The 17,368-nt window shown below is 45.8% G+C and overlaps 1 protein-coding gene across 1 annotated transcript in view; it reads left to right on the top strand.

Annotated features, from left to right (window-relative positions):
- Positions 1-11,739: 11,739 nt before the first annotated feature.
- The window catches only part of LOC147001157 (hippocalcin-like protein 1), a 12,565-nt gene continuing 6,936 nt past the window's right edge, over positions 11,740-17,368 (top strand). The window contains exon 1 of the mRNA XM_085830235.1: positions 11,740-12,038. Coding sequence (XP_085686361.1) covers positions 11,976-12,038 — 63 coding nt within the window. The 5' untranslated portion in view covers positions 11,740-11,975. The remainder of the gene's footprint in view (positions 12,039-17,368) is intronic.

The following is a 17,368-nucleotide window of genomic DNA, read 5'->3' as shown; positions in this document are numbered from 1 at the left end:
AGAACACATAGAAGACAGAAACCTTAGGAAGGTAATCGGTGTTGTAAAGCATTTGATGTCACGGTCATCTAAGATGACATAAAAGATCACATACAAATGAGAACCCACGTGAATGTTATGAATGTTGTAATGCCTTTGCATGTCATAATTCTTTAGGCACACACAAGACAAACTGCATGGCAGAGAAACCCCAATTTAAATATTTGCTTTTCTGAGAGTTGGTTTGGTCATGAGATCTGTTCCTAGCCATTGAAAGGCTGAGGGAGAAACCCTCTGAGTATATTTAATATGGTAAAGCCTTTGCACAATTTTGTAGTCATCTTCATCATGGAAGAATTTGAACTGGGTAGAAACATTGTGAATCTATTTAGTATGGTGAAGCTTTTTCATTGAGCTTCTTTTTATGTATATACTCCTTTTTATGAGACTATTCATACTGGAGACAGATGCTATGAATGTCAGCAGAGTGGTAAAGCCTTTAAGTTGTTGGGTCCAGTAAGGCTCAACACAACTCATACACCAGGACAATGCAAAGGATAAGAATTTATTGGGCTGGGTTATGGTGGTGCACTCCTTTAATCCTAGCACTCGGGAGGCGGATGCAGGCAGATTGCTGAGTTAGATGCCCAACTAGTCTACAGTGTGTTCGAGGACAGCCAGGGCTACACAGAGAAACCTTGTCTGGGGAAAAAAAAAAGGAAAAAAAAAGAATTTATTGGAATTAAGTCACTACTGATCAGTGAGAGACACAAAAGTATACTCAGAAGTTTATCTTCAAAACCCCACCGCCCACATGCAACCTGAGACAGAAAGTTGTATAGCTTTCAAACACAAAAACCTCAAAGTCCTGGGCCAACTGACAGCTACATTTTCTCCCAAATCAAAACTTGTTTTTATTGAATGAGTCAATAAATGGTGATTGCTAACTCCTTGTATTTTGTTGTTTTTGCAGCTGCGGGTGGTGTTGGTGTTGGGCTGTGTGTGTGCTTTCCCTTCTTTTGTAGACAGTAAGAGATTATTTACTACCTGTGTTTTCATGTGTATCCTTTACTTCCTCGGGTTAGATTCTACCTCTATCTCTTTGTGTTGGTCAGTATATTTAGAGAGAGGTTGTTTAAATTTGAGTTTATCGTGGACTATCTTAATTTTTTTTCATTTACGGTGTAGTCATTTTATTACATATTAAAATCAAGGCATCTGTTGTTTCTGCGGCGCATGTGTACAAACCCTTCTGGCGTCTACAGACTCCAAGGAGAAGACATCTGTGATTTTAATAGATCTTCCTTTATGTTTTTCCTGGCTTTTTACCTTTGCAGGTTTTAGTATTCTTTCCTTGAACTATATGTTTTGATTATTACACAAGAAGAGACTTTATTTTTTGGTCCCTTCTGTTTGGTGTTTTGATGATTCTTGTGTTTTCTTTTTGTTAGGAAGCTTTTCTTCTATGATTTGGTTGTCAATACTTTCTGAGACTTTGAGGGAGCATTCTCCTTCCTCTCTTCCTAAGTATTCTTATGTTTAGTCCTTTTACAGTGTCCTGGATTTCCATGATATTTTATATCAGGAAGATTTAGACTTAATATTTTCATTGTCTGATTTACCCATTCCTTCTATTGCTTATTCAATGATTGAGATTTTTCTTCCATGTCTGTGTTCTGTGGGTGAACCTTGCCTCTGTAGTTCCTTTTTGCAGTCCTAAATTTTTATTTTTACTATTTCCTAAGATTGAGTTTTCTTTTTTGTTTCTATTTCCACTTTTATGTATTGAATAGGTTTGTTTACTTCACCCGTTGGTGTGTTCTTTCTGGACTTTATAGGAATTTTGGCTTCCTCTACTTTTTGGTTTGTGTTTTCCTGGACTTCTTTGTGGAATTTATTGATTTCCTCCAATTTTTTTCTGTTTTCCTGGATTTCTCTAAGTGATTTGGTCATTCCCTCTTTAAGGTACTCTGTCATCTCCATACATTTGGGGCTATAGTGTTTTTCTTGTAATGTAGCTTTGTTGGAATATTTAAGACCTTCTTTGACAATATAAATGAACTCAGAGTCATTAGCCTGAGAGTGATTAATGCTGGTCCTTATTACATTATAGAGTACCAATGTCATGGAATGGAATGGCGCTATCTAAGCAAAGTGTTCAGCTTAGATTTAATCAGGTGTGTGATTGATTCCAAGGTTGTTCTTTCTCCTTACACTGGACAGGGAGCCAAGTGAGGCACTTTTTGAAAGAGTTACTTTTTGTGAGACACCTGTTTTTATCTCTAACCTTGAAGTCACCATTAAAAAAAAAATAGAGCTGATGGTGACAGGGTGAGCAACTTTGTAATTTTCCAGCGTGTATTTATTCATGTCTTGTGCATGAAGTCAGACCAGATTGGTAGATATGTAAATTGGGGACTTTAGCTTGGTCCAAGCAATATTGAATTTCTTACTTTGGAGATATGTCCAATGCACTTTCAGGGTTTAGTCAGCTCAGATGATTATGACACAGGCCTTATTAGCTGTGTCATATGACTATTGGCTGTAGTTGTGTGTCATGTGACAGATCATAGTAACTGATATTGCACACAGGAGCCAGGTCAAAGAATATTGAATTAATGCCATTTTTTTCTGCCAGATAACACACACACACACACACATATATTCAATTATGTTTCAATTTTTCCTTTTTTAATTAATTTTTTTATTTATTTAAGTACGTCCTGTTCCTGTCCCATTGTGGACAGAGAGACATGTACCTGGGGTAATGAACCAGCCCCTGGATGCTCCTTGGTTTTTGGCTGGGAGGTCTGAAGTGTCCAGGTTAGCTCACAGATTTGTTCTTCTTATCTGGTTGCCATCCTCTTCACCCCCTGAAGTCAGTACACTGACCTGTCCTTATGGACATTTCCCCCTATGACAATATATATATATATATATATATATATATATATATATATATATATATTCATCTCTATATCTACATATCATCTATAGATCTTCAATCTATACATCTCTATATCTATATATCACCTTTAAATCTATATATCTACATATCTATACATCTATATGTATATATCTATATATACCCCTATCTATACACCATATATCTATACATATATCATTATATATTCATATATATATATGTATATATAAAAATCTATCTATAAGTCTGTCTATATGTTTAGCTTGATGTAGCCTTGTCTAAAAGGACTGTTATGTTCTAGGTTTTAGACGTTCAGCCTGAGAGGAAACAGTATGAGTAACATTTGATCTAATACCAGATCCTCGACTCTGGACCCATATTTTACGATAATTTTGGGGATTATGATTACATCATTCCTACCTACTGTGATCATCAGTAAACACATCTAATGCCTGCAGCTGGCAAGAAGAAAGGTTGATGGCATTTCAGTTCCGGGCCTTGGTGTCTTTGGAAGAGACCATGAAGGAGAGGGAAGAAGAAGCGGGGAAAAAGGTCCCATGGGTGGATGGATTGGAAGAGCATGGCCAGGAGGGCTAGCCTGAGAGTATGAGGAGCCTGGGCAAGTGAGCAGGGCGTGGTGGCACTCACCTTTAATCCCAACACTAGAAAAGCAGAGGCAGGGGGATTTCTGAGTTCTAGGCCAGCTTTGTCTACAATGTGAGTTCCAGGACTGCCAGGGCTCTACAGAGAAACCCTGTCTCAAAAAAAAAAAAAAAAAAGAATGTGGCGAGTGATATCTCACAGTTCTTAGTAAAGAAGTAGAGAAATTAGCATAGAGGAATGGTATGTGCCCCATGCTTGTGCTTTAATACTTATAATCATTATTAGTCATAATCATTATTTCTTATTTTATTATTTCATATTATTTTACATTATTGTTTAATATGTTGTTACATCATATTAATATTATTTCTTATTTTATTATTTCATATTATTTCTCATTTCATATTATTTATTATTACTATTTCTTATTAGTAGTTTATTATTCTCTTCGATTATTATTATTATTATTTCATACCTCTATAATTTATGTGGTGGTAAGAAATCCACAAGTAATATTTACCACAACAACTTGGCTGTAAAAATAGCTTGTACCCAATGACTGAAATGCAATTGAAAGTAAGATGTGATTTTGCACACTTGTAACCTCAGAACCCAACAGACAAAACAGAAACATGGTCAACACTTATTTTCCTGCGATAAGAAACAGTTATTTTCTTCAGAGGAAGAAAGTTCTCTGGGATCTCTGCTAATAAGGTCACACATACACACACACACACATAAGCACACACATACCTCCACACACACATGCACACATACTACATACATACATTCACACATATACACACACACACCACACATAAACATACATGCACCACACATACACCAAACACACACATAAATATGCCCCGACAAAAACACCCACACACATATATGCCAATTACATACATTCACATATATATATATATATATGCACACACACCACATATATTCACACACATATACCACACATACACATGCACACACACAACGTACAGCCACACACATACACACACCACACATACCCCTACACAGTCACATACATTCATTCACACATATATACATACACCATACATACTTACATTCACACACATGCACACACACATACAACCACAGCACATGTACACACATAACATATACATACATTCACACGCATACATACAAACACACCACACACACACCTCCCTTTTTGATTCTGGTTCATTTTGCTTAACAATGATTTCTAGTTCCTTCTGTTTCTGTGCAAGTATCATGATTTCACTTTTCTTCCTGACTGCATGAAATCATGTCATGTATACACCCTGTGATCAGTTTGGTTAACAAGAATGAATGCATAAAGCAGGGCCTGGGCTGAGGAATTTGCATTGTGGGTGTTCCACTTAGCCAAGAGTGACATGGAATGTCCCAGAGTCTCTTCTCCCTCAGTGAGCCCCTTGGAGCATGGCTCTTGACCAAGGTTGTGGGGAAGGCAGGATGAGGAAATCAGTAGCTGACATTGTTTGTATACCTACTTGCCTGGTGATTTCTGCTGCAACAACCAGGTTGTGTGTCTGATGACCTTCCACAGGTTCCACCATCTGCCTGCACTTTGACCCCATGAGTGTCAAATCAGAACTCCTGGAAGCTATTGAATCTTGGGGCTTTGAAACACTTTGAGAAAATATGGACAAGGTGGAGCATGGGGTATCCGAGGTCAGTGAAGCTGGTCTGTATACATTGTAGAGGACATGGATCTGTGAACCCAGAACATGCAGCTCAAAGCATGAATGCTGTGTAGGCTGTAGACTGAGTGAGGGCAATGATTGTCCATGCTACAGATGCCCCATTCTGGTGGAGGGTGTTGACCAGATGGGCCCAGGGAATGTCTCTGTGGCTGTCTCTCAATGTTTCTATTAATCTAAAATGGCCCTAAAATAAAGTCAGTTAAAAATACATATGAGACCCAAGGAGATGAAGGGGTTTGCTGCCCTATAGGAGAAACAGCAATATGAACCAACCAGTACCCCCAGAGCTCCCTGGGACTAAACCACCAACCAAAAAGAAACCCATGGCTCCAGCTGCATATGTAGCAGAGGATGGCCTAGTCAGTCATCAATGGGAGGAGAGGCCCTTGATCCTGTGATGGTGCTATGCTCTAGTATAGGGGAATGCCTGGGCCAGGAAGCAGGAGTGTGTGGGTTGGGGAGCATAGGAAGGGGGGAAGTGATAGGTGATTTTCAAAGGGGAAACAGGAAAGGGGATAATATTTGAAATGTAAGTAGTGAAAATATCTAATAAAAAATACATATGGGGACTGGCGGGGTGGGTCCCTGCTTAAGAGTTCTTACTGTTCTTTGAGCAGACCCTAGTTCAGTTCCTCCCATGTTGAGAGGATCACAATCACTGGTAACTCCAGCTCTGGGGGATCGGGAACCCTCATAAGGCCTCCGCGGGCACCTGCACTAATGTGCATATTCCCACACTAATGTGCACATATCTGTTAGGGATGTGCATGGCTTTTCTAGTCCAGATCTTGGATTTTTGGTCTGAGTCTGAATTCAGGTGCAGTCCTTTGTAAAGCACTGAGTATTGAGTGCCTGCTTTGTTTATAGCTCCTGGCTAGGCACTGATGCAAGGTAATGAATGAAGTGATGCCCTCTTGACTTCATGGTGTTCAGTCAACCTGGCTGGGTGGGAGGAGGGCAGACACACAGTCTCCACCACTATCCTTAGTCTGCAGAGCAAGGGGAGTCCTAGGTCCTCCTGCTCTTTAGAACAGACTCTGGGCCAAACCAGTGCTTGGTTCAGTAAGAACATTGCAAGTATGATCATTGCTGTGAATGGAGAGACTGTACCATAAGGGGAAACAGAGACAGTGCTGTAGCCTAGGAAGAGAAGTTGTGCTCGGGTGACAGGACTTTCCTGTCCCATTCTGACTGCCACTTAGCTCTTGAGTCAATTACTAGCCTCCCTGTGAGCCCCATCTTCCCTCTCGAAGAAATGGAGGTAACACTGGGCCTCCCTCCTTGGTCTGTCCTGAGGATCTCAGGGGACAATGACAGCTTTGAGTGAGGTACAAGACTATTTAGGAACATCCCATAATACTGTTCACTGGGAAGAGGCCTCCAGTCCCCATGTGGGGAACAGACAGGGAGGAAAGAGATGGCCTTCAGGGCTGGCTCTACAGGGTAGCTAAGTAATATTCATGATGCTGACTGTGTATCTTTGACCAGATTGGTGACGGTAGTGTGCTGTCTGAGTTGGGATATATTTTTACTCCATGTGTACATTTTCTATGTGCCATTTTCTGAGCCAGCGAAGCACGTCTGGGCAATATGGGCTTTGAAGAAAAGACCTGGCTCTGGCACTCCCAATAAGGTCCAGAGCAGGACCTTGGGCGCTCCTTTGAGCCTTCCCAAGCCCAGCCAGGATACTCTATCAAGCATCCTAATGACCAGAAAAGAAAAAGTTCTAGGAGCCACACACAGCTGCATCTGGATAGCCCATTCACCTGAATCCATAGAGCAATGGCCATGACCATCACCCACATTGGCTTTGTGACAATGTTATTCCAGCTGAGGGTGACCAGTATCTCACCAGGCTTCTGATAATGGGGATCATAGGAATTACACACACACACACACAGAGAACATGCATATACAAATGCACACATAGTACACCCGTGCATACTGACGTAAACACACACACATTCAGCTTTACTTGGGTACTTGGGGTAAGTGAAGGGATGTTGTGAGCTCATCCATGTGCCAGTGCCCTGTGATCTGTGGTCTTCTTTTCCACAGGCATGGTCTAGCAGCTTGTCGAGCCTGTGCATCATCCCCAAGTGGTTCTGATCCCTGCTCTGCCTTGGCTTCACTTGGTGCTATATAAGTCACCCCAAGGCCAATAGGCCTGCAGAGCATTAAAGCTGTGAATGAAAGGGGTGCCATTTGCAGAGACTGTGGGGACAGTCTATTCAGGGATCTCAGAGGACAGGTCATGAAATGGAGGCTGAGAGGTAAGAAGAACCCTGTAAGTACCAGGATGAGCCAGGCCTACTTAACCATGAGGCCAGCATCACCACCATTGTTTCAGAGTTTGTGCATGTTTCATGGTTCTTTCTAATCCCAATGGCTGCTACCTCAAGAGGTCTGCAAGATGCAGAGGCAAATGTCAAGTGGTACTTCTGTCCCTGGCTCTAGTAAAGGTAGCTAGTTCCCTAGAGACTTAGACCAGGTGTTCCCAGCAGACCGGGGAGTGGCTGGGTCTCCCTCACCCATACCCCCAGCCCCAGACACTCAAGCTCCTATAGCATTCATAGAGGGAATTTCATGGCACAGGGTGTCCTCAGGACTTCTGTGGGTGGAGTTCCTTTCTGGCCTTCATCTCCTGGAGGGAAAGGATATCTCCTGCTGCCTTTTTCTTCACTCCCCCACATTCCATAGACATTCTGTCCAGGTTGTAAGTAAGTCTGAAGGAGATAACCTGAAAGAGGCCCTTGTCTTCGGAAAGAGGGTCTTTGAGTCCCTTCAATCGAAAATAGACACAATGGAATATGGTGTGCACTGCTGGGGCTAAAGAGAGCAGTTTCTGAGTCTATATGACTGAATGTCACCTGCATATGTACCTCCAGGCCCCAGGGTCCTTGACTCCAGATGCCATCCATGCACAAGTGTATGGTAGGGTCCAGTCAAGCCTGGAAACTGATGTCTGGAAGCAGGAGCAGACAAAGAGGTCAGAGGAGTACAAGTTCTAGCCTATAGTGGCTCTTCTCATCCTGAGGCCCTTGGATGCTTTGGTGTACACCCAGTGACTCCTCTGTAGCCAAACACACCTGGGCACTGAATGAGGAGAGTCTGGGTCAGATAGTTCTTAATCTTATGTCAGAACATTGCTATATAGTCAGAAGTCAGAGGATGATCAGTAGAAAGATCCCTCTGATGATGGGCACCTCCTCCATTCCCACCCACCTGCCTGTGGACGAAAGCATGTACAAGTCTGGGGCACAGCCTTCCTGCTAGCTGTCTACCTTGGCAGTCAGTATGGCTGTGCTCAGCATGTATTAAGGATATACTCTGTCCCCAGTGATCTTGAGGGCTCTGGCTTCTAATGGCAAAGAAAAGCAAAGTACAGCCTGGGCCTTTAATTCATTATATAATATTGGAATAAGTAATGCTGGAAAGCGGTTAGGCTTAGAAGGTTGTGTGTAGAGGCTTCCCTTTTCGTCAAAGTATTCCAGGAACGCTAAGAGATGTGAGCTCGGAGAGAGCCTGAAGAAGGTCTGGGAGCAAAGGCCCAGTGGCAGCCATCGGGATGGATACAGAAGCAGTGGAGATATTCGTGGCCTGAGAGGATGGGAAGATGGGTCAGGCTGATGGGGTGCAGTGAATCTCTGCAGCTCAGAGCTCAACATGTACTGAGTGACAGCTCTGCAGTAGTAGATAATGACCTGCTCCCTCCCTCCCTAATTTCTCCACATGTTTCTCCACATGCTCCCTTTGTGTCACAGTGACTCACCTCTGAGCACAGTGAGGCTTCCTCTGAGCATCCATCTTTCCTGTCCACCAGTCAGCATCTTCTGCATATGCCCAAGTTTAGGGTCATTCGCTCAGCACATCTTCAGGCCAAGTCCATGCATACTTGGTAAACGTGGCTGGATGAATGAATGAGCAAAGGACTTGTATTGCTGTGTGTAAGAATAGCGAGCTCCCAGGGCAAATATCTTCCGGAGTCTTATGTAGTGCTCTGAGGAGTCCTCCTTCTAACCGCTCTTCCTCCTGTGCTATCACTGGAGCCAGGAGGGATGGGAGATGGGAGCCTCTGAATAGTAAATGAGGTAACACATCTCTGTGTTGGTGAAGGGGTGTTCGGGTGTGTGTGTGTCTGTAAACTTTGCAAGGTATATGGTATGAAGTGTGAGCCACTGCCTGAGGGTCCCTAACACTCACACTCCTATTCCCAAGCAGTAGGCATGGACTTCCCAGGATACCTGCTGCCATGAGATAAGGGGCCTTCCTCCTGAAACCCCATCCCTGTGTCTAGCAAGCCCTTGGTCTTGGGCCCCTGTAGTAGACCTGCCCCTCAGCAACAGGAGCCTCTGCACTCCCTGCCCTGATATTTGCCTGGCTACATCCTTCCTTCCCTCCCCTCATTTCCTGTTTGAAGTACAGGAGTTAGGACGTCACTAGCCCTACCCAGGGATGCTTCCAGATCACAGTGACCCCAGGCTCTTTACCAGCACAGAATACGGTTTTTAATGGCACTACACTAGGTGTGACCTGCAAGAGAAGCTTTTCAGGTCGGTGGTTTCCCTCCTCACAGGGTGCTGTACTCAGATGGAGCTCATTGAGGAAGCCTGTGGTCTTTCACAGTAAAAGTCCTCCAATGTCCCCACCGAGCATTTGCCTGGTGGTTCAGTTTGTCTCTGTCTCCTCATAGCTTCTGTTTCCCTTCCTTTCATAGAAATAGGCTGTAAACTCCACACACGGGGACCTTCACTCTTGGTTTACAGCTAAGGAGACAGGACTCAGAGAAATCAAGGTAGCAAGAACATATGGCTAGAAGGGAAGGCTGTAGTCAGGGATTGACCCAGGGACCACCAAATCTGCATGTCCCATTGCAGCCTGATATAGTAAAATGCAGTTCCTTTTAGAGAGGGACACACAGATGTTCAGTCACTCAATGAGAGATATTCTACCCTGCTGTATGCTAGGCCTGCCTCAGCACTCTTGGGTTACTGCTGCACCCTCACAGGAGTGTTGGGTGCTGGCCACTGGCCAGGGCAACCTGAGTCATTGACCATGCAGAACCAGTCCTAGAGGCCCCGTGCCATTCCCCTGGCAACTGGGGAAAGGCCATTGCTGGCTTCTTGGCCTGCAGCATCAAAACAGAATTGATATGACCTGTCATCCCAGCCAATCAGGAGCCCATGTGTGAGTCATTCCATAGCTGGCTCATGGACCCCAAAGAACCTGCTGCATCAAGCCTGGGGCCAAAGTGCCAACCTGATCCTCGGTGTTGAGCAGCAAGGAAGAGAAGCCTATTCTGGCTCAATCCCACCAGGACTGATTGCACAAGACGTCCATCTGTAGAGGGACTGTGGGAATGAAATGGAGGTCTCTGCCCTCTCCTGCTTGCAGCAATGTCTTTGATATCCTTCAAAAGAGCACTTAAGTCATGCTGTGCTCCTGTAATTTCAGGAGACTGAGGAGTGTCTTGAGTTCAAGGCTGGACTGGGTTGTATAGAAAGACTCTATCATAGCCAGATGGTTGTGAGGCTCTCCTTTAATCCCAGTACACATGAGGCAGAGGTAGATGGATCTGTGTGAGTTCCAAGCCAGCCTGGTCTCAGAGGGAGTTTCAAGACAGCCAGGGCTACACAGAGAAAAGACTGTGTCACATGAAAATGGGAGGGGGAGGGGGAGGGACAGGAGGGAGAATAGGCTGGAGTTGGCTACGACTGTTGGTAGAATGCTTGCCTAAGATTCACTGAAGTCTAAAGTCTATCTTTAAGTGCACCACAAAATGCATTCCTCCATGAGTCTCTCTAAAAAAACTGAGGGGGGCTCAGTTGGCCCCTGGATAACTTGTCTTACCTTAGCCAAATTTGTGGGCCTACGAGTGGGCCCTCTGAGACCCTCAACTAGTGCCCGTCTGTAATTGGACAGCCGTTCTTTCCCTTGTGCTGTGTTATAATCCCACTGAGGACGAGTCAAAGGAAATCCTTTGTCTATCTCGACCAGGGTCTGTACTGGCCGACCGGCCCCTTCTCGGACGTTCTTCCATGCCTCATGCCTCGAGGAGAATTTTTTCTCTCTCCTAGGTGGTGTACAGGGTTTGTAGGAGCTGTTGACAACCATCCCAGGTAGGCTGTTATGAGTACATCAGAGACTCTATCAACCCTTTAAACCCTGTAGGATTTTCTGAGAAAGGGGGGTGGTTTACTTTCCAGTCATAGACATCAGAGGAAGAAAAAGGCCAGTATTGCAGAAGCTGTGGAACGTTCTGGCTGGCAGGGGGAGCTCCAACAGCCCTAAGGGGAAGTGCCACCATAGAATCGGCTGGTCCCTCGCTGGGTGCTCCCCGCTGGCTTCTTGTTCCTGCTGAGGGGCCTCCCTCCCCGATCCCTAGAACCGAAGGTGGAGCCATGGAAGCTGAGGGTTGGGGTACAGGTTGGAGAACCAGGGGATGAGGTGGTGGTAGTGAGTCGGGCCATTCAGGGGGCCACTCTATATCTGGGTAGATTTTAGAAATGGCCTCTGGCTGCGGTGGAGTAGATTTTTTGCTGCCTTCTCCAGATAGTAGTTTCGATTTCCCCTTCTCAGCATTCTCTCGGACCATCAAAACCTTGGTACCTGGACATAGGGGTGGGAGAAATGGATGAACCCACGCAGGCAGAAATCGCGCTAAATCTTCCAACACTGTGATGTACAGTTGCTGGTCCGGGTGCAATCATGGTCCTTCCTGAAAAACTACGGCCTTTACAGACCTAATGGTGGGGAGATCACACGTTCCTTCGGGAGGCCAACCCACCCCAAAAGTGGGCCATTCTGAGGTATAGTAAGTCTGCCAAGGTTTCTTCTTAACTATTACTGATAGATTTTGCCCTCTTGCCCTAACGTCCGTCCGTCCAATGGTTCTCAGTCAAAGATAATGGGGTTGAGACAGTCTGTCCCATGACAAAAATTGGAAACAGAGACAAAATGAAGACAGAGACAAGGGACACCAGAACATCCAAGCACACTCATCCCTGCCTGGACCTATACAACCAGCCAAACGCGACCTCTGACAGGGTGGGATTCCGCGTCCACTCCCGTTCTGGCAGAAAGAGCACCTGATCTCCCTCACTCTGCCAGAGGACTTCCTCCAGGGTCACCCTTGGAACGTCTTCCCAGGGTTGCAGCTTGTGGACTCAAGACATCTCCTTCCACAGCCACTGGACCCACACGGACCTCAGCGGCAGCTGCCAGAATACTAAAACTGGAAAACCGACACACAGATTCAGTGGCACCGCACTCAGACACACCAAACTCACACAGACATACCTCCAAGGGGTTTTCTTGGGGTTCTGGGTGCTCCCAAATCCCGGATGAGCCCCCAAATGTAGGACTCCCCCCATATGGTAACCCCTACTCTAATCCAGGGATAGGGTGCACCCGTGAACACGCAAGAATCCTTCTTGTTGCAATACACACAAGGCTTTATTGGCAGATCTCTGGGCCGACACGTACCTCACACAAAAGGCAGGGGAGTCGACTCCGAGTCTCCAGAGCTAGGGGTTTTTATGAAAGAAAAAGGGATAGGGGTGCAAGGAATTTCAACAAAGGTATGGGATTGGCTCATTCAAACAACAATAAGATTACATGTCAGCCAAAGGGCATCAGGACCTTGTTCCTGTGGGCTGGTGCCTTATCATTGTTCACATAGCAACCAGTTGTTGTATGACATTACCCCGGCGCCAAGGGGCAGTAGACAGAGAGGAGGTTCCGATCAGATGGTGTAAACTCAGACAAGATAGCCTTGCCTGCATCCTTGCATTCTTTTTCATCTTTACAGAAGAGCCCTGCCCTGGCATATGGGCTCCTAGACAACTCTTTTACATGAATCACAAGTTACAAAATCTCATTTTCCTTCACTAGCTGAGGCATGTGAGACAGCTTACCACTCACTGGAGGCTCTGTCATCTTCCAAAATCCCCTCTAGGCCTTCAGTTTTGGCTCTAAATTCCATCTTCTTGGCCAGAGCACCTAGTTGTCCTGCCTAGGAATGTGCATTTGTAGTGCAGGGCACTCGAGAGTAGGGACCACAATCCAGCATGACTCAAGCATCTATACTTCAAGAACCCAAGAGACTGGAAATCACCGAAGCAGGTCCTAACTGTCTGCTCAAGTATGGGCTTCTCTGATGATACACTCTCCCAGTTAACGGGGTGTATCTGTCAAGAAAGAGGCTAAGGTGTGGTTAGGGGGCTTTCTGCTTCTGGGAGCCTGCTTTCTTGTTTTTCTTGGAGGATTATTTGGCTATCTTGCTATATGACTGTTGGTCCTCTATCCCAAGTATCTGTACTGAATCCTTGTCCCCTTTGGAGCGAAATAGGGGTCACTGTTACTGACTGCAGTAGCTGAGAGTTCCTGTGGCTCAGGGCTAGCTGCTGGATATTGAAGAGTCTCAGCAGCACTTAGCATTGTAAAGGTGTGTTTTCCTATCTGGGTGTAGTGGAACATGGCAGGGCGGGAGGACTATGCTCCATGGAGTCCCCCCAGGACTGAGGCTTCTTTACATAGAGCCCTTCTTTACTGGAGTTTCCGAAAAGGGTCAATCCTACCCTCTCTTCCTCCTTATCTCATACTGCTTATGCCATTAGTCCCAGGTGCTTAAGATGGCCAGACACATTCCTATTGTCACCACCCTTTCTTTAAATGACATTGCATGCAGGAGAAGATCTTCAAGCCATTGCTCCTCAGAACCAGATCCCGAGGCTCAGACCCTTCCTTTTCCCCATTCTACATCCCATGAACCCCCAGCACCTCAGGGGTAGCCCTGAAACATGGATTGAATGTTCCCTGGTAGTCTCCATCCTCCTGATGCTTATGCCTTGTTCTTTGCATCCACAGAGGGTCACTTGGGATCTGCTTCAATGTGAGCTATGTCAAGGTTCTTCCTGCCTCCAAATTAGTATTAGTACATCCTGAGAACAAGGGCATGTGTGTGTGTGTGTGTGTGTGTGTGTGTGTGTGTGTGTGTGTGTTTGTGTATGCAATAACCACAACAGCAAGAATGTCCAAAACCAATGCAAAGCATGAATTCTAATTAGCAGCCTGATACCAGGGAGGAGACAAAGTCTGGGCAGAGGCACAGCCCTGTGTTCTGGAGCTCCTACCTCCGAAATATTTGGTAAAGAGCAGATCTTCAAGCCATTGGGAAGGGAATGAGAAATAAGGGAAACAAAGCCTCTCCTCCAATATCTCCAAGGCTGTCTGCACTGCAGCCTCCTCCCGGCAGATATCTGCAGAGCAGGTACAAGGAGTTTGGCATTCTAGTAGCTTCTGTTAGATGACAAATCACAGACACTGCAGTGATGTGTGTTCAATGAGGTGAGTGGATGCTGCGTGTGTGAGCTGGAAACCAAGGGTCTGTGGCGAGGCTGTCGGGTGCAGGACTGTTGATCATGAAGAGGAGCCACAAGCACAGGGCTAGCTATGGTGGCAATGCAGCTGTTTACACATTGCACTCTCTGGGACAATACCAGCACAATCCCATACCCGGGTATCCTGGAGTCAGGCCCTGACTCACTTAGGAGAGGTTCTGCAGCTCTCTGATGGTCAGTTCTCTGGTTAGCAAGATGTATTTGATGGGTGACATATCTAAGTGAACTCCAGGCCAGAGACACATTGTAAGTTTCCCTGTGTGAATGGTTCAGTGCTGAGGGCCTTGGAGCTACATGGATTCACTGGGTGTAGGTCTTTTCTCTCCAATACTAGTATTTGAGCAGGGGACCCCACACCTCCCATCTTGGTCCAACCTAGCTTCTCTACCTTTTACCTGCTACCACCCCAAACTCTGCCCTCTTTTCTGGGGTCTCCTGTTCACATTGTTTCACAGTTTTGTCTCCTGCCTGAGGGCCTGCCTCTGACAGTAACATCCTAGTAGCCACCTCCTGGCTCAGCTCATTGTCCCTTCCTCTAGGTACTCCAGTTCCCTTCTCCCTCTCATGCCCTCCTTTTCCCTCTCCCTCATTTCTTCCTTCCTTTCCTCCTTCTTTCCTTCCTTCCTCCTCCCCTCGTTCCTCCCTTCCTTCTCCATCAGTATTCCTGGATTGTCCCCAGACGTCTTTTTGCACCTCTTGTCCTGCTCCACTAAGGGATTCTTTGGACCAACCACCACCAGGTGTACCACCCTCCCACTGTTGGCTGCTCCATTCTTACCTACAGCTCCGCGTTCCCAGGGTGGCTTCAACTTTACATGTGTTTTGTTAATTGAGTTTCCAAAATGAATTACCTACAATAAAACCAGGGCATTTCTATCCCTTCCCAAAGAGTCATGATATGGTCTTACTCTATGTTGGGGTGTGGATTAGAGCCATGGGTAGTGGGTATCAATGGTGGGCAGCTCATCTGTATGCTTATCCTAGGCCTGTGGTGACCCCTCAGCCACCAGCAGTCGCATTTGTCCTCTTAGGGCAGACTCTCTGTGGCTGGAGAAGTTTGTATTGTGTGCTCCTGTTCAGAGATGGATGTAGCTAGCTTCTGGGGGTACTTCCAGCCAGCACTGGCCACCCTGTCAAGCTCAATGTCCAGTGAACCAGGGAGAGGTTGGCTGACTCGTGGTTGAAGCCCAGGCTGTAGGTGATAAGGAAAGTGGACACTAAACCGTGGTAGAAGCAAGGCTGTGAGATAGGAATTGCATGTGCTGCCAGTGTAGAAGCTAATCCGGAATTGTATCGAGGAGAAGGAAAGATATGGAGCAGAACACCAAAAGGGCAATGAGGCCTGAATCAGGTGAGAGAGGCGCGATCCCAAAAGTCAGAGGCAGAAGGAAATTCTATTTATGGGGATATGTCTGAGGACAATCTGGAGAGTATAGCCGACAGTCTAGAGAAAGTAAAAATGAAGGTAGAACCTTCAGGGCCAGGGCCACCGTGGCCGCGTCCGTAAGCCCCTGAAAGAGGATCCAGGTGTAGTCTGCATTCAGAAACCTGGAGGGAACTGGGAACCCAGTGCTTTACTGTATTTCAGGATGCACAGGGAGGTCATCATCATGAGCCGCTTGATTGGAAGATTGTTCAAAGTATAGAGGAAGGGGTTCATACTTACAGTGTCAGTGCTGCTTTTGTAAGAGCGCAATTAGAGAACCTGCACCACTACTGCATGTCTCCAAGCAATTGGCAGAACCTAGCTCTCGCCTGCTTGTCCCAGGCCAATATTTAGACTAGAAGGCATTTTTCATTGAGTTTCTTGCCGAGCAAGCAGCAATAAATGCTGGCAATGGCCATCCAGCCTGGGATCGAGACATGCTGCTGGGACAAGGGAGATTTGTAGCAGCTCAAACTAATTATCCCATCCAAGGGTACATTTTGACTGGTTGTTGGAAGGGCCCTGACCCAGTGTTTGTTTGGGAGAGAGGGTCTGTTGGTGTGTTTCCCCAGGATCACCGAAAACTGCTGTGGGTCCCAGAGCGGCTGACCAGAGCAATTCAGGACAAGCAGAGCGATGAGGACATGGATATTCCTGTGGCTGGGAATGGTCCTGCTAGTGAGAACTGAAGAGCTACATTGGGGAATTATGCCTGAGTTCCTGAAAACCATGCCGTTGACGCATTCAGCACAAGTGTTTCCTCAGTTCTTTATATCCTAATGCTTTGCTACAATTGCTTTTTTTTATCATGGGATGGAGAGATAGCTCCAGTGAGGGAATCTATGCTGCTTCAGCTAAGGGGATTGTTGTGTTTTCAGATGGTTCAAAATATTTCACAGATGAGTGATTGTGTTCAGCTGTATCTACTAAAGCTAATGCTACCTGGATCCGAGGGTTGTGGCCTGCCAGTATATCCAAGGGCAATAGCACTATACCCTCCTAACCTAGATGGGCCCCTTTTTTGTAGGAGTGTTCGCAATTCCCTTCCACCTTGGACCTGCTGTCAATCTAGAAAAGTACCTTGGGCAGTGAAGAATTATTTTTCATTTTCCCCTTATATAGGTACAGTCCATAATAGTTCCTTTTCAGAGTATAATTGGACATATCAAAATCCAGCTCAAGTAGGAGCTAGTAATCCTTTTAATGTATGGTGTTAGGTGGGGTGAATGGTAGTTGCACTGATCTTCCCCCCTTAAGCATGGTGGCGGGAGGGGCCTGGGGCAATGCAAGTTTTTATTGGAATGGTTCTAAT

The sequence above is a fragment of the Mus caroli genome, unplaced genomic scaffold (genome assembly GCF_978045245.1).
Source record: "Mus caroli unplaced genomic scaffold, Mus_caroli_1 scaffold_14, whole genome shotgun sequence".
NCBI lineage: Eukaryota > Metazoa > Chordata > Mammalia > Rodentia > Muridae > Mus > Mus caroli.
The sequence above is the reverse complement of the archived record's forward strand: the minus strand, read 5'-3'. Positions and strand labels throughout refer to the sequence as shown.